Below are 17,108 nucleotides of genomic sequence, written 5' to 3' on the forward strand. Positions count from 1 at the left end.
CTCCTGTCCCGCGTAAATCCGCTTCAATTCCAAGCCGTAACAGTTCCACATAGGCATTGACGCACCTTTCTTCTCGTTGCGGGCTCCTCAAACCATGCATTGATTTTATAATAGTTTTTACTCATTTTTCTAGCATATCAGGTTTTTGAAAAATTTTGATTTTCTTTGTGTTTAATTTTGAGAAATATAGGCAGAATACGGATTTAACATTACAACTGTATAGCCATGATGTATCAGGGGAAAAAATGCACCTCTTTGCTAAGCCCAATATTTAATTAATAAATATTACTAATTTATAACCATATCATTTTTATTATAGTAACCTGATGGTGGAGAGATAATGCAAATGCAGATGAGGACGCTCACATGTTTTCTGAATTTCCTTGTGATGTTCACTAGCTGAGCCGTGATTGGCCGTTACCTCTGACCAACTGTGATGCCATATTCAGTTGCCAGAAATTGGCAAAATGGCCGCCCTGTGAGATGAATGTAAATAAATGGATTTTGCTGCTAAATTCACATTCGATAAATGCACAATTTATCTGAATACATGTACTGTGATTGGATTAGCAATACAATACATATTTGACTTAACTTCCCCTTTAAAAAAAAGAAAGTAAACATTTGTTGACCAGCTTAATTGGCCTCTGCTTCAGATGCCTGACCAAACTTCCAGTATCTACGGACTTCAAATGACAAGTGAAGTGCAACCAAGCTTTCACTCTTCTGAACTGAACACTCTTCCACCTCAGGCCATGATCCTTTATTTTCTGCCAACGCTACCTTCGACACTGAAAGTGTCCAGGTGGAAAGAAACAGATGGGAGCTCACGGACGGGTGGAAATCTGCTTGTTATGGTCCTCATTACCAACATTTTGCCGCAAGAAAGGCTGAGAACGGAAATCGAGTCTTATAGAAAAACGTCTCCACTCTATCTTACACATTCCCTGCTCATGGATTAAATCCTCCATTTTGCTTTTCGTCATTGCTCCCAATAAACACAGACTCAAACTATGTTACACACTGCTGGTGCTTTAATACAGACACATGACTTTGCCATATATTGCTTGTATCCTATACAATCTTATAAATAGTGTTGCTTTCTAGCAGCAAACAAAAGCATAGATATCCAACTTGGTTTTACATTCAAAGGTTTGTAGAAATACACACAAAGGAAGAAGAGTCCTCTCTGAAAATTGACCTTACAATATTGCTCATGCTTTGAGGACAATTGGATTTCTCACGACTGCATACACACAAAGGATGACATCACGCTAGCACCAGCGCACCATAATACTGTAAATAGAAACAACCGGAAGGATCATGCCGAGAGAGAAGAGAGGGTGCAGGGTGGGTGATGGATGTGAGAAAAGGAGACGACGCGCTTCGGAGTTAGTCTTATATCTTCATGCACTGAGCGGTATACTTTTATCTGAGTTCAAATTGTCATATTCTCCAATGATCCGAAGCACCGTCGCAAAACGGTCATGCGGTTTAATGATGAGGTAACAGGAAAAATACTGCCGATGGAGATCAACTCTGGGTACGGAGAGCATGTTGACATTAAAAATAGATAATGCTTCTCATTACCAGTATATTTATGAGACTATTTGTTGGTGTCGGTGGATCTATAAATGCAAAGGTCTTAATTAAAACTATGCCTGTGGCATCTTATTGACAAAATGGGTCAAATACTTTGAAATGAGGCGGAATGAACCGAAGTACGGACATTGGAAATAAATATACTGCCACCCTATAATTAACATTTATGTGAAAACGATTTACTGTATTTAATAGTATGTAAATATAATTAGGTTTGTCATTTCAAAGGAGAAATTTGTTTTGGTCCTATTTTATCACCATGTACATTATTTGTTGAAAATACGACTACATTTATATAAAAGTTGTATTTTGAAAATACAGTTGCATAACAAAAGCAGCTGCTATTGCTTTAACGATTACATATTCCTTGAAAGGAAAGGAAAAGAAGAAGAAGACTAGGCTATGAGAACACCCCGAGAGCAAATACACATCAAAGTCATAAACATGCACAAAATCAAATACTTTTTGGCATTTCAGATGAAACCATGGAAATTGACCTACAATAGTTTGTGAAAAAGGGTTTTGTAAAAAGCCTGATTGCCTTGTGTGAAACTCTACTTTAAAATAGGAGCCTCCTGACTGCCATTTATTTACACATTACCAAATTCTCCCTTGTAAAAAAGAAAAAAAATACTCAGAATATTTCATTTTTCAAGAATAACACACTTAAATATACGTAGAACTCCATTAATTTAGCATTTTGAATGATTTGACATTCAAGTCATGCACTGCCATTCACGTCATGCACTGCCATTCACAAATTGATTGAAAATATGACTTAGAGCACCATTCCCAAATTCGTTTGGGTTTGGTTTTTTTCTTGCTTAGGTGCCGATAAAGCGCTGGCCAGACCTCTGCAAATGTTTTCCCTTCCACAAGCGGGCATCATTCCCTCTTTTTTCCATGTTAGCGCTTTGTTCCAGCTTCAGCTGTTGTTCAAGCGCTATATAAACCAATCTGTATGTATTGCATTGAATTTTGGACAGCCGCCCTCGTTTCAAGCTCATATACCTCCAGACCCATATAATTTAGGAAATAACTATTTTTCTGATGAAAGAAGAGAGTCTCTGGTTTCTTACGCTGCATTGAATGTTTATGTAGGTCTAAATCTCAATATTCTGTGGGTCCTGGAATTTGAGTGACAATGACAAAAACCCTGGCACGAGAGTGGACACATTTTTGCACATTGTCTGGCAGTGAATTAGTTAAAATAAGTTGATTAGAAAATGGATGGGTGTAAAATATTTTTTTCCTTGCAATTACGCATGCACCCTAGTCTTGGTTCCACCGCTTGTTTCCATCAAATCCTCAACGCACCAAACTCTCCTGACAGGTTTGTCAAATTACTTACCTAAGTATTGAATTTTGAACGACTACAGATGTATGTATGTTCGTGGTTAGGTTTTATGTGCTCTTATCTTAATTATTTTTTGTGTGCGTGTATAGTTCATGATGACTTGAGTTGAGTTACAGTATGTAAAAGTAATCCAGCTACTGACAGGATGTATACCCGCAAAGCTAAGCAGTAGCGTCATTTTGAATGTGCAGAATAGGAGGAAGATATTGCTAAAATTGTAATCCTTTCTTTAAACTTGACAAAATAGCGTATAATATGTGGCGGTTTCAAAATAAACACACAAAAGCATTGCTTTAAAAATCACCTTATTAAGACCACTCTACCTCATGATAATATTATGGTTTGATTTCCAAGATTGTTTGTCTAACTATGATACTTGTGTCAAAATAATGCTTGTGTTATTCCTTGGCTTTAGGTTGTGCTTAGGAAGAGTGAGCCTGGTGGAACATAAGACAGGTGTCACGCCGCCCGTTTTCTTGCCTTTACATGAAAGACCATCTGGGCCCGGTGGTGAGCAACATGGCCGTGAGCGGCAGGGTCAGCGAGGCAACAGGTGACCTCATGCTTGGAGATGAACTGGGACTACACAAGTCAAACAAGCTTCCCTGGAAGCGCATCTTTCGGGAGTCCTGCCTCAGAGTCTCCCAGATGGAACTGACCTCCTGCTGGCAGTCGGACAGCGCCGTCAGGGCACACGTGTGGAAAGCTTCCCAGTGGCTGCGACAAAGAAAGGATCATCAATATCAGCCGTGCCAATCATCTGCCGTATTACATAAACCAGAATTCATCCTCGCCAAGCTGTCTGAGATTCATTTACTTGCCAACAATCCATCACGGCGATGGATGCGGTGGCTCACTGTAAGTCAAACTGAGCTTCAACTACCATGGCAACCGGTTCAGAGATATCGCAGATGTTATTGCGAGTGGACATTCTTCAACAGAAGGCTCGGGTGTAGATCGTTGTCTATGTCGTGGTGGTGAAGTGCAATAACAATGACAAAACGGCCACCGGAATTTCATTACCACTGCAGCAGAGTCATAAATTATTTAGATGAGTGGCTCAGTGTCTCAGCACCATTCATATCTGTCTTCTTCCTCTGGTATGATGGACTGTGCTTTTTGCTTTTGTCACGAGATGCAAAGCTTTCCTTGCATATGCGTTATTTTGTTCGGTTATGAATCATCCTCATAGAAATGAAATGTAAGATTGCACTATCTAATGAGATCCAGAACTGGAGTTGTGTGAAGAGGTTTCCCTTTCCAAACAATAATTCTCAGTTGTCATTTAAAAAAATGCTCTCTGTGAGACTGTTTGTAGTTCACAGCCGACCGCATTGCATAATGTGCACCTCCAACGCAGCTACAAAAAAAAAAGGTAAGAGTAATAATGCATTTCGCAACGATGCTGTGTAGTCCTACATCTTGTTCGATTACAAATGATATTCCCACTCTCATTTCAGAAATGTCTGTACAGTTCATGTGTCACCTGCACACAGCCGCCACTCCCCTCTCACTGGTCACGTTTTCCTGATAGTTGTCCATGCTCTCCCCCAGCTCCAAGACGCAGTCCGAGAAGTCCTTGTAAACGTTTTCACAATTCACATCTGCCGAATCTACCAGCACGGAGATGGACAGGAACACTGGGGGGAAAAAATGCAGATGCAAGTGACACCTTGTTACTCGATCAAATGAGGTAAAATAAAGCAATGAATAATTTTGCAGTACAATGAAATCTGTTGGGGGTTGTACAATTTTGACCAAAAATCAACCTGCTATCAAGTCACAGACAAAGCAAACACAAAATGTTACTTATTGTGAGGGTGAAGAGAAAGCAAAAAAAGGAAAAGTAGCCATTGTCGCATTGCTGCAGGTTACGCAGCAATGGCACTTGGCACTTGCCGGACAATTCACAAATTGTCTCATTGCATTGACTTCACGGCTTCTTCACACTTTGGTATTTGATACAGCGGCTCACAGACAATCTCCATCCTGATGTGACGTTTAATCACAGTTGCCTGTAAAGCTCCTTTCTCCCATTGGTGATTTAATACACTTGGTGCTACATACAACCCCCAAGATATAAAAATTATTTTACCCTTAGGCACTAACCATGTCAATTGCATTTTTTTTTTTTTTTTTCGCATTTACGGTACAATACAAACATATTTATTTATCTAGTGCTTTAACAACCGCTGAAGCTGCAACAAAGCGCTTAACATGGACAACTATCATACATGATATAAAGCAGTCACAAAGATAGTACAAATCACCAGGGAGTAAAACCAAGATCAAGTCTGAATCATGCTGAGTTGAATGCCATTTTTTTCTCCCCAACAAAATTAGATTGAAAGAAAATTCTATGTACAATTTGACAACCAAAAAAGCTGTTGGATTAAATTTTCTCGTAGTGTTTTTGGATTTGACAACATTGTTCATTTATTTTTTACTTTTCAGACTTGGAAGCTAATGGTGGTGGTCCTGCTGGTGATGACACTCTTGAGGCAGACGTGCTATCAGGTATTTAACCACTCCACTTGCATTATTCCTTTTAAAATTAGCCTCAAACTAATGTGCTGCCATCTAGTGATTGACTGGAACTACAGCTAAATCGAGAGGAGGCGGAACAAAATACAGTGATACTTGGGTTTACGAACGCTTTAGTTAACGAACCTTTCGCTTTACGAACATTAAAGTCGCGAGAATATAATCTTGGCATATGAACTAGTTTTTGGGAAACACACAGAGTGCCACAATGGCTGGCGGACTAGTTTTCGGCGGAAGAACACCAAACCACACGGCTGAACACCGTGGCTGCCGGGCTACTTTTCCACACCCACTTTCTTTCAATGAACTCAGTGCAGACGTGGTTTGTTATCGAGTGGATAACAGTGAGTGGATTGCTTTTTTGGGACCGAAAAAGACCCCACCACAGGCTAGTGTTCAGCCGAAGAGGACACAAAACAAAATTACGGTTGAGCAGAAGATCATCGAGAAACACAAACGAGGTGTGCGTTTGTGTGACTTAGCGTCCCAGAACCAGTATGCTAAATCGACCATTGCTACGTGTGGCTAAGGGTGTTTCTGTGTTGTCTAAGAAACGGCCTCGGGCAATAGAAGAGGTTGAAAAACGTCTGTTGATTCGGATTAACGAAAATCAGCGAGCAGGGGACAGTGTGAAGGAGGGTATTATCACAAAGAAAGCACGAGAACTTCACTAGGATATCATCAAGAGGCAACTACATCAACAACCATCACAAAGGTAAATTAAACCACTTTATTATACAGTACAGTTTATTTCTTTAATTACAATACAATATCACATTTATTATACATGAGATAATGTCTATTTTGTGTAGTTTTAAGGCTTATTTAGTAGAAAATTGTGTTTTATGGGGACCTGGAAACGGATTATTCTCATTTTTAATGATTTCCTATGAGAAATTAATGTTTGGAAGACACACTTTTTGCCTTACACACACTTTCTGGGAACCAATTAAGTTCGTAAGCAGAGGTATCACTGTAGCAACGAACCGTACCAAAATCATACATTTTAAGTTTCAGAAACCATAAATCGGGAGATTTTCGTACTTTCGACTCCGTGGTGCGAAATAATGTGAGCGTTACAAAAGTGTAAATCAGAAGTAAACAAAACGCAAAAATAATTTCATTGTTTATTTATACATTAAATTAGTATGAAAATGCATCATGTTTTTTTGCATTTTCTTTTGTTTCACCTTACAAATGAACTCTATGTATTGTGTTAATAGCTTTATAAAGTGAGTATTGTGGACAAATCGGGAGTTTCCTGACCAAATCGTGAGACTTAACATGTATGCAAAATATAATCAGTCGTGCCATTTTAGGTGTGTGTTTTGGCAAAAACAATAACCAGATAATTTGCGTTTTACGGGCGCAGAAATTCAATTTAGTGGTTAGTAATGCCCGTAGTTATACGTTATGATTTTTTTTCCTGAGGTAATTCACATCATTATATAGTCCTTCTAAAGAATTTAAACATAAAATCATTAGAGCACTTAATTCGGACACACACATACTCCGAAACTTGCCCTTAAAATGACCTTTTGGAATAGTACCAACCAAAAATAAGACACTCATTGAGCAAAACTTCCAATGACTCTTAACGTTCTTTCCAAGCACACCTTCGCTGCTGCCCGTCCGGCTCCTTTGCCTGTACTCCTGCTAACCACGACTCAAGTAACATTCCCAGTAGGCGTGTGCAAAATTGATGTCACGTTTATGGCTGCATGGAAGGGAGATAAAAAAAAGATAGAGCACGAAGGTAGCTGGAGATGTCTTACCTAGAGCAAAGCCGAGTATCTCCTCGATCTTGATAGACGTGAACAATCCCATGATCATCCCATTTCAATCCACGCTAAGAGGATGATAGTGAATCCAATTAGTAGAAAAGCAGTTCATGATATAATGCTTGGAAATTTAGCTGCCCATATTTTATACGGGTCGTGTGTCTGTACAAAAGGGGTGGAAAAATAGATTCGGTGGGTGTGTGCGTGAAGCCCTTCCCCGCTGTGGTAAAGATGACGTTGTCTGCACCACCCCTCCACCCCCGTCCTCCAAACGGGCGCTGAGCTCTACTCTCCACTCTCAGAGCAGGACAGCCCCCTCCGTGTTCCATCCCTCTCCCCCTGCTACCTTGGCGCATCAAAAATTAAGCACACTGATTCTGTATCAGTCTTTTCATCTGCGCGTCTACATGCAGAATGCGTTAATAATAGAAAAGGATGCTCAACCATCAAAGACTTCAAATGCCACAAAATGGAAAAAAACGTGTGATTGTTTTGGGGTTACATTTATTCTTCTTAAACATGTGTTTGAACAGCCTCATTAAAGAGTCTGCGGACACCGTGAAGATATCAAAAGTATTTTCTAACAATCTAGAGTAAAATCTATTTGTTCGAATTGCAGCTGCCACCACCTCACCATGTTTGAAATGTTACTTCAAGGGCAAAATGTATTTTTTTAAATTACAATTTCATTGCATTGTTGTACATCCTGCAATGGTTATAAAAATTCAAATTACAATTCTTGGGTTTTGTGAGGTCCTGTGAAATGGCTCAGACTGATAAGGCACATAGTGAGGATCCAGTTGCCTCATTATGGCAACTGCACAGCATTTCTATGCCAAGATGCTTCCAGCCACACCCATTTCCTGTCCTCTTTTTGACATTCACGCATAATCATTCACGCTGTTACAAAAAGAAACATTAAAATGAATGACAATTCAGTTCAGCTAGTGTCAAGGTGGCAATTCTGACAGTCGCGGATCAGAAATTGAAGTCCAAACACCATCACACGCATCAGACATGTGCGAGGAAAAGAGCTTTTGAAATCCTCGTGGACTTCTTGTTGATTGAAGACAAAGCAACAGCTTTATTGATCCACTCCAGCTGCCCGCTTGGCTCGTTTCCGTGGTGATATTTTGGGGGAGGCTTTGTCTATAAGATAGAAAGTACATACAGTATTTGGAAAATGAATGTCGGTGCAACCTGGCAAGACAGATTTTCTATTCGACGTTGCAGTGTGGGATGGGGGTCAGGAACCTACTCATGACATTGAGAGTCTCCTGAGGAATCCAGCTGATGTCCACATCGTTCATTCCGCCAGTGCCCTTCTCTATCTTTACTGAGATTCTCTTTTTCTGAAACACATAAACAACAACATTCCTCACATTCCTCCCAATCACACCAGTGGAATCTCTGAATTCAACTAAAATGTCCTAAGTGAATATGACACTAAAGTTGTGCAAAAGAGGTTCATTTGAACCAGCACGTGACATAATTCAGACTAATAAGTTAAATATCATATTTTCCTGTGTATAGGGTGCACCCGAGTATAAGGCGCACCCCCAATGAATGGGTTATTTTCAAACTTTTTCCATGTATAAGGCGCACCTTCAATGAATGAAAAAAAGTTTTCCAAATATAAGGCACACCACATTGTGAGACCTTGTTGTGGTTCAATATTACTTCACATATAAGGCACACCTGCATATAAGGCACAGGGTCATCCTTTGAAGAAAATCAAGGATTTTGGGTGCGCCTTATATACTGGAAAATACGGTAGTTTAACATTAAACATAGGTTTTGACATTCAATAAGCACGTTGAAAAAAATCTGATTAGATTGATTTCAACCATCCGAGCTTCATTTCATAGCTTCATAGTTGATTTAAAATATTTTAAAAAAATGACCTACCGTCCGTGATTCCAAGACCTGGTACATCGCAATGAGCATGAGAGCCACCAGGCCGGTAAGGAAGATGTACATAAACACTCTGCAAGTACAATACATCATAGTTATCGGTGCGTGTCCATTGTTCTAAATGTAAGAAACATTTCTCTCTGTTCAAAGCCATTCGGTGGACAATCTATCAAGTCACCAGTTGATGAATGGAGCATGTTGATATACATCTGCAGAATATGCAATGTACAAATAGATGAACAAGGAGCACAAACAGGAGACACAGTGAATTCATCAGATGTTTTAAGTAAACTCAACCGAGAAAAGGATTCAGATGAAATAAAAATATAGTTTTTTTTTGCCACCATTAACCATAATAACATCAGTTCCGTAAAAAAAAAAAAATCTGGTATCTCAATAAATAAATAAATAAATAAATAAATATACAGTAAAGTCTCGTTATATCGATATCGGATATATCGATAGTCCCGGTTATATCGATATTTTTTCGGACTCCCTTGAATATCGATATTACGAGACTTTACTGCATTGCGTTGCATTTTTAGGAATCTAATAATCACATTGCAAACAAGCTCCCGATTTTGGGAGGCATAGGATGATAAGCTTCTGTTGCTTTTGTTCCACAGAAAAACCAGACAGTCCCTGGGCTAATTTCACACCTCTTTTTACAGTTTGGTGCTACAACACTTTGGGGGATTGAGGCCTGGGATTGTCTATGGGTATCTTGTGGGAAATTACCTACGGATTGATTACATGATGCCGAGATATAAAAATAAGACTTGGTGCATCTTTACTTTTCAACTGCAATGAACATATATTGACAGAATAGGAGGAGAAAAAAAACGTCTTACGTTTCACCATCCAGGCCTTCTTCTTTCTCAATGATGGTAACAGTCTGGTTGTAAATGGCAGTTTGAAACACAACGCCCTGCAAGACAATTGTAAACATCCAGAAGATTTAAGATTCTGGTATCATTGAAACTCAACTTTAATGAATTGCAAAGTTGAGCATAGCACCGCATTTTCCAGGGTATAAGGCGCACCAGAGTGTAAGGCGCACCCACAATGAATGGTTTATTTTCCAACTTTTCCATATATAAGGCACCCTGGAGTATAAGGCACACCTTCAATAATATTATAATATTATTTTATAATAATATATTCCAGATACAGTGACACCTCGGTTTACGAACGCTTTAGCTAACGAACTTTTCGCCTTACGAACATTAAATTCACGAGAATATAATCTTGACATACAAACTAGTTTTCGGGAAACACACGGAGCGCCACAATGTCTGGCGGACTAGTTATCGGCGGAAGAACACCAAATCACACGGCCGAACAGTGCCACCGTGGCTGCCGGACTACTTTTCCACACACCCTTTCTCTGAGTGCATACATGGCATGTGTGGTTTGCTGTCGAGTGGATACGTTTGCTTTTTTGGGACCGAAAAAGACCCCACCACAGGCTAGTGTTGAGCCGAAGAGGACAGAAAGCAAAATTACGGTCGAGCAGAAGAAGATCATCGAGAAACACGAATGAGGTGTGCGTTTGTGTAACTTAGCGTCCTAGTACCAGTATGCTAAGTCGACCATTGCTACGTATGGCTAAGGGTGTTTCTGTGTTGTCTAAGCAACAGTCTCAGGCAATAGAAGAGGTTGAAAAACTTCTGTTGATTTGGATTAATGAAAAGCAGCTGGCAGGGGACAGTGTGAATAAGGGTATTATCACAGAGAAAGCACGGCAACTTCACTCGGATATCATCAAGGGGCAACTACATCAACGACCATCACAAATGTAAATAAAACGACTATTATACAGTACAGTTTATTTCTTTAATTACAATACAATAGCACATTTATCATACATAAAATAGTTTTAAGTCTTATTTAGGAGAAAATGACGTTTTATGGGGACCTGGAAACGAATTATTGTCATTTTTAATGGTTTCCTATGGAAAATTAATGTTTGGAAGACACAGTTTTTTGCCTTATACATATGTTCTGGGAACCAATTAAGTTCGTAAGCTGTGGTATCACTGTATAATATATAAATATCCAAAAGTCTTTTGGGTGCACCTTATACTGAAGCATCTTAACCAAATAGCTTTCCACACGTAAGCTCAATAACGCTTAACCGGAATAGGAATGATGGGAGTCGATGGATAAATGGAGACTGTAGTCTCTAACCTGATTGTCATGATAGTTGAGAAGAATAACAAGACCAAATGGACGACCGGCCATGGGCTGAGCTGGGATGAATGAGTACTCGAAGGAGGCCTGTGCACCCGGATGAACCACCGTGCTCAGAGGTAAAGCTGTGAACTACAACAAATATATCAAATAGAATGTTTTACAAAGCTGCCTAATTCATTCTGAAAAATGCATTGAAATTTCCATTGTGCAGTCGTGATTGTTATTTGTATAGCAAAGCCTTTCATGATGCACGGGAAATACACAAGCCGTTCAGGAAAATATGTTAGTGTGACTGTTAATTCCCTATGGGCGCCCCACCCTTGATATAGAGAATTATTGACTTATAAAGGCCCATTTTTGGATAGACCAGAATATATATACATCGTATTAACATTCATATGCAGATATAAATAATTACAGGCACAAAGCACAAAATAAAAAAAGCTGGGAAGTTTGAATGGTAGTTCTGACTTACATTTTGAACGTAGAACTGAAAGTCCTGAGGGTAACGGAAAGTTGCTTCTAAGGAATCGACGGTGAAATCCTGATTTCCCTTATTGGTGAAGCCCACCAGAAACCTCACAATTTCATTAGCAGGGAACTCTAAAGTATTTCGACAAGGAGATGAGTGTTGTTAAAGTACACTGACAAACCTTGTCTATCAAAATCGGATTCACCTTCTCCTGTCGTGAAGACAATGGTTGTGTCGGCATCAGCGTGGGATGTTAACAATTTATCATCACCTTCGGAGTCGTCGTCATCTCCTTCCTGGCATACAACGCAATGTGATATTAAAAGTAGATTGGGTAATAACACTGCTCAAATATTATTTATGTTACGTGCCGAGCTTTGGATCTGTTCTTCCTCCACTGGCATTTCTTCTTCTTCATCTTCTTCCTCCTCATCGACAGATGCATCTGGGTCAACATCCTCGACAGATTCGGTATTGGCGGACACTCGGCCTGCACAGCAATGAAAAAGAAAGGAAATCTAATTTCAAGCTTGCAATTTTGTTGGCCCTGATACACGGAGGTCTAGTGAATGTTGATGTATTGGCAGCTAAATCTAATTTTGAAAAGACAATCCACTGTTCCGGACAATATTTCCAATGAACGTAAATGACCACTAGCACGGTTACATTTTGCTATAGTACTCATTGATTATATGTACACTCATTGCTCACCTGCAAAAAAAAATCTAGCTCAAGCAAAGAGACTGTATTGTTAATAATAATAATAATAATAATAATAATAATAATAATAATAATAATAATAATAATAATAATTGCACCCATATAAAGTAAATTCTCTGATGCTTCTTGAGCAGTTAGTTGTACTGCATGGGTAAGTTACAATACAATATATATTGATTAATATAGCGCTATGACAAATTATAAAAACCTAGATTTTTGTTAGTAACCAAAATGATAATACAGTACAATTATTTAATCCACATTATGAATGAATCCCAAATTCCCATTTGGATAATTCCTAATGGGCATTCACACACGGCCGAGTGCGGCGGCTTGACCTGTGACGTCATGCAACGCTCCAAATACAAGTTAGCGTTTTACCCACATTATGGTGACGTGTCCCATCAGGCGCGAGTAACCGTAGCGTTGCTACATCCACATACTTCAACTTGAAGCAGACGAATGTAAAACATCTGCTTCCTGGCTGGCGAATAAATTCACCTCTAAGCGAGCACGCGCACGATCAAACCCCACGCTTCACACAGACAGTCGTCAATAACTTTCATTCATTCCAAACGACTGTTGGTAAACCTTGACATTAGACGATCAACATCCATGAAGTTTATAGTTTTAGATAATGAAGAAAAGTAGTTTAGAATACGCACACCGAACTGGCTTCACATCTTCTCGTGGGAAATATGCCACGTCGATGTATTGTGTCTAATTCACATTTTAACAGCATACAAGTAACAGCACGGTGACAGTCAATCTGAAAAATAATTTACCCATGGATATTAAGCCGCAGGGGAAAGCCAGGAGGAGCAGCAACAGCACTTTTGGTCCAAAAGTAAACATTTTTGCAGCGTGCTTGCAAACTGAAGTTAGTTACACATCAGCATTCAGCAGAAAAGAGGGACACGCTTCAAGGGGCGTGGCTAAGAAAAAATGACACGCCCATTGTCAACTCTTGGAGGAGGTGCCCACAAACTTAAAATGTCTTGCCAGACGATTAGGCATCCACGGATTTTACTATTGGCATATCAGCGGTTAATCAGAATATATTTATATATATATATATATATATATATATATATATCATATATATATATATATATATATATATATATATATATATATATATATATATATATATATATATATATATATACACATTGGGGGGACAGGGGGAGAAAAGTGTTCGTGATGTCCATATTTACCATCATACTTCAATCAAATGAACCAATCAAACTTTATTTTAGATGTCATTTATCATACATAAAAATGCAATTCAAAGTGTTGTCCAGTTAAAAAGTTCAAACTTACACCATAAAAATAGGATTCCCCTTCTTTCCCTTAACATACAGGTATACGTATATGTCCCCACATGCTAACCTATACACGCACACCACACACTCACATACACACAAACATACAAAATTTACACACGTAGCCATAGACTACATTAAAAACCGACATGGCACAGAGAAAGAATATGACGAAAAAAAGTATTGTGTAAAGAGTGAATAAGGAACCTGTCATGCAAATACACAGAGAATATGGTTTAGATTCAAATCCGCAACATCAGAACTGTGAGGGAGATATGCTAACCACTTTCGCCTGTGTGCTAAACAAGTATCGTTGACGTAAAAACAAAATGTAACATTTAGATACCACATTTTTTTCTGCCATAACTCTTGGATTAAACGTTTCCTAGTTGTCAATCTGATAGCATCAATTATCAAGAATGTCAGTCAGAGTAGGTTTATCTGCAATACATTTTTAGTCAGGATTTTTCTGCACCTGTCTTTGTTGATGTCTTCAATGATTACAGTTTTAGACTCAATTTTCTACTTTTTTTGGATGGTGTTTGTTCTCAGTCTGTGGGTTTCTGCAAAAATGCACTTCATGTGCATGAAACAGTGTTATTGTTCCATCATAGGTGCTAACAATAGTTGCTTATAAGTCACTTTCTTGAGAGTGAGGGAGTAAACTGCATGTCTGTTTGCGATCAGAGAATCATGCACACGGAAAACTGTTCTCATCACACAATCCCACCAGGTAAGTATCAAAATAGATAAATGGGTAAAAATATTACAAAAGGACACATATCTAATACTGTAAATCGATAGTTAACGCATTTGTGTCCTCTCTTTTGACAGATTGGTCCCCTTTTGGAATGGCACCTTTATTCTGGGTGACCGGTGGGTTGCTGTTACTCTCATTGTTTGGCTATATTATTTTTTGTGTTTTAAAACCATGTCGCTCAGGTAATCAATTTCTTCAGCTTTAAATCAAATTAAGCGCTACATTTTAGTTATCTTATATTTGTTCTTTTGTATGGTTGATTAGAGGGAAAAACATGTTGGTCAAGGAAAAGACAAAGGTATTTACATTTCCCCTAATCAATAGAAGACTTTATGCACTTTAAAAAAATCTAGCCACCATTTGATAATAACTTAAACCTCCTTTTATGTGCTGTTTTAGTCAGACTCTTCAAGATTCTCCAATATACGGAAACGGCAGCTGCATGCAAACTAGTAAGTGATTTTCACATATCTCTTCTTCCATTATGGATTTGTGTTTTCTTTCAAGTATTTCATTCATACGTCTTCAGGCACAACTGTGATTTCTGACATCAATCCTCCACACATGACGCTAAATTCGTCTTCTTTGAGGGATCAACTGAGCTCAAACTCCGAGTTGCAGGTTTTAATTAAATTTAATTTTTTCTTCTCTGAAAAATAATTCCACATCCTATCATCACATTTGACAAGAAATCCAACAATTGAACTCTATGGCCACTGTCAAGCAATTTACTTTACAGTCATTCTTTTGTTAAATTGTTTCAAAAGGCCAATTAGGATTTACTTGTTTTTAAAGGGCAACCGACGTCACTTTTTTGTTTTTTAACTGACATCAGAAAAACGTTTTATAGCATCTAAAATACCCAAAACACTCAGTATGATATTTTTATTCAAATGCAAAACACCAATAAAAATGACTTAAAGTGTCCAAAATCTGCAAAAAAAATTGAGCTGCGAATTGGGCATTTTCAGAAAGTCCCGCCCCCAGTTCGTGACATCACGCCAAGACGTCTTGCATTGCTGGAGAATCCAAACAATGGTTTCAGATTCGGAGAATATGCTTTCTTGTGACACATCCAGTTATGAATATGATTCAAATAGTTCTGAAGAGGAAAGCATACATGTTTGCAATCGATTAAAGAATTATATGTGCCATTTTGAGGCAACATTGGGGGAAAATCTCTCGCCCAAAAAAAAGAGGCACAAAATGGCGACCTCAGTGGCCACCTCCGCTTCCACAGGCTGATAAATTCCTTATATGGAGCTTGGATGCCCTCTTCTGGCGGCTTTTGCGTGCAACACGGTTCTCAGACCAAACATGTACAGCAAAATACATCGGTCAGGGGGGCGGTCCTTTCATGACGTCACGTACGGACTTGTCACCAACTCAAAAACAAGACTTCCTGAATATTCAGAGTGAGTCTTAAAACATAAAATATCGCTATATGCGGTGGAATCTTATTAAAATACGCCCAGTAGAAGTCATTTGAAGCCATTTATACAAATTATGAACACAACTTGTCCGGAGACGTCGGTTGTCCTTTAAAGAATGGATAAAACACAATGCAGTCCAACTTTACTGCAGCAAACAATAAAACACAATTTAGCACATTGCCCTTCAACTGGAAATGTGCAGTTATAAATAAATCCGTGCGATTTACTATCTGTAATAATAGATACATGTAAATACTCTCCAATAATCTAGCACATAATGTGAGACAATTGCATTGAGATCATATTCCTTTCGCCTTTTCAGCCACAAACTACTGACTGCTATGCCAACCTAAGCCTAAAGCGCACTCAGGTCGAGTCTGCCTGCAGCTCTCCTCAGATTCAGTACTCTGCCATCCTTCAGTCTGATGAATCAAGAGAAGAAGGGAAAGGAAATGAGCATTCTGCTACCACTGTGTTGGATGTGTATGCTTCTGTGCAAACCAAGCCTATTAAAACAACTGATATGGCACAGTGTGCCGAAAATCACGGCAATCACATCTGACAGTCGTTGCGACAGGTTTGAAGTGTAGTGACAACCTCCAACCACAAGATGACACTGTTGATCATTGATGAAAATATTTTTTCAGCCATCATCTTCGTCAGTGAACTAAAAATTTTGAGTTAGCTGACTAAGCCTCTTGGTTAAGAAGCGAAACGTCCGACACCTTCAAAGAAGTACAGATGACGGCTGAACAAACCTTTTCACCCATGGACCACTCCTGTACGACTGAGAGCTTACACAGACGTACAGTTGATCATCAGATTTGAATGGATTGGAAGATATGCAGAACTCCATAACCTCCAATGATATCAATAAAAATAAATTAGTTCCATGAAATAAAATGTCTTTGAAGTCACACCAATGCTTCACTGTTATTTATTGCTGGATCTTTTGCTACACTTGATTTTATGATTTAGATCATTTTAGCTGTTATCTCAATTAA

At 38.8% G+C, this 17,108-nt stretch overlaps 3 protein-coding genes across 5 annotated transcripts; 1 reads left to right on the forward strand and 2 right to left on the reverse strand.

The window, feature by feature from the left end:
* Nucleotides 1–1,011: 1,011 nt before the first annotated feature.
* Nucleotides 1,012–7,521, reverse strand: LOC148890319 (neuritin-like). The gene is made up of 3 exons (XM_089010731.1): nt 7,279–7,521; nt 4,446–4,599; nt 1,012–3,676 (listed from the first exon to the last, which is right to left on the reverse strand). The coding sequence occupies exons 1-3, from the start codon at nt 7,334–7,336 to the stop codon at nt 3,442–3,444; spliced, it is 447 nt and encodes a 148-aa protein (XP_088866857.1). The 5' UTR covers nt 7,337–7,521; the 3' UTR covers nt 1,012–3,441.
* Nucleotides 7,522–7,771: 250 nt separating this feature from the next.
* On the reverse strand, nt 7,772–13,507 carry LOC148890320 (translocon-associated protein subunit alpha-like). Its single transcript, XM_089011042.1, has 9 exons — nt 13,372–13,507; nt 12,234–12,356; nt 12,072–12,158; nt 11,870–11,997; nt 11,389–11,523; nt 10,050–10,126; nt 9,193–9,271; nt 8,543–8,636; nt 7,772–8,433 (listed from the first exon to the last, which is right to left on the reverse strand). Exons 1-9 carry the CDS (start codon nt 13,439–13,441, stop codon nt 8,369–8,371), a joined length of 858 nt encoding a protein of 285 aa, XP_088867168.1. The 5' UTR covers nt 13,442–13,507; the 3' UTR covers nt 7,772–8,368.
* On the forward strand, nt 12,330–16,968 carry LOC148890321 (uncharacterized). Of its 3 annotated transcripts, XM_089011044.1 has the most exons (7): nt 12,330–12,426; nt 14,526–14,644; nt 14,746–14,853; nt 14,936–14,969; nt 15,071–15,123; nt 15,201–15,292; nt 16,427–16,968. In XM_089011044.1, exons 2-7 carry the CDS (start codon nt 14,581–14,583, stop codon nt 16,664–16,666), a joined length of 591 nt encoding a protein of 196 aa, XP_088867170.1. In that variant the 5' UTR covers nt 12,330–12,426; nt 14,526–14,580; the 3' UTR covers nt 16,667–16,968. The 3 variants fall into 3 exon arrangements, with proteins under 3 accessions (XP_088867170.1, XP_088867169.1, XP_088867171.1); XM_089011043.1 differs by lacking the exon at nt 12,330–12,426 and having other exon boundaries at nt 13,844–14,644; XM_089011045.1 differs by lacking the exon at nt 12,330–12,426 and having other exon boundaries at nt 13,844–14,644; nt 14,746–14,787.
* The last annotated feature ends 140 nt before the right edge of the window (nt 16,969–17,108 follow it).

This window comes from Hippocampus bargibanti, linkage group LG12 (genome assembly GCF_051943395.1).
Source record: "Hippocampus bargibanti isolate YZ-2025 linkage group LG12, ASM5194339v1, whole genome shotgun sequence".
Taxonomy (NCBI): Eukaryota; Metazoa; Chordata; class Actinopteri; order Syngnathiformes; family Syngnathidae; genus Hippocampus; species Hippocampus bargibanti.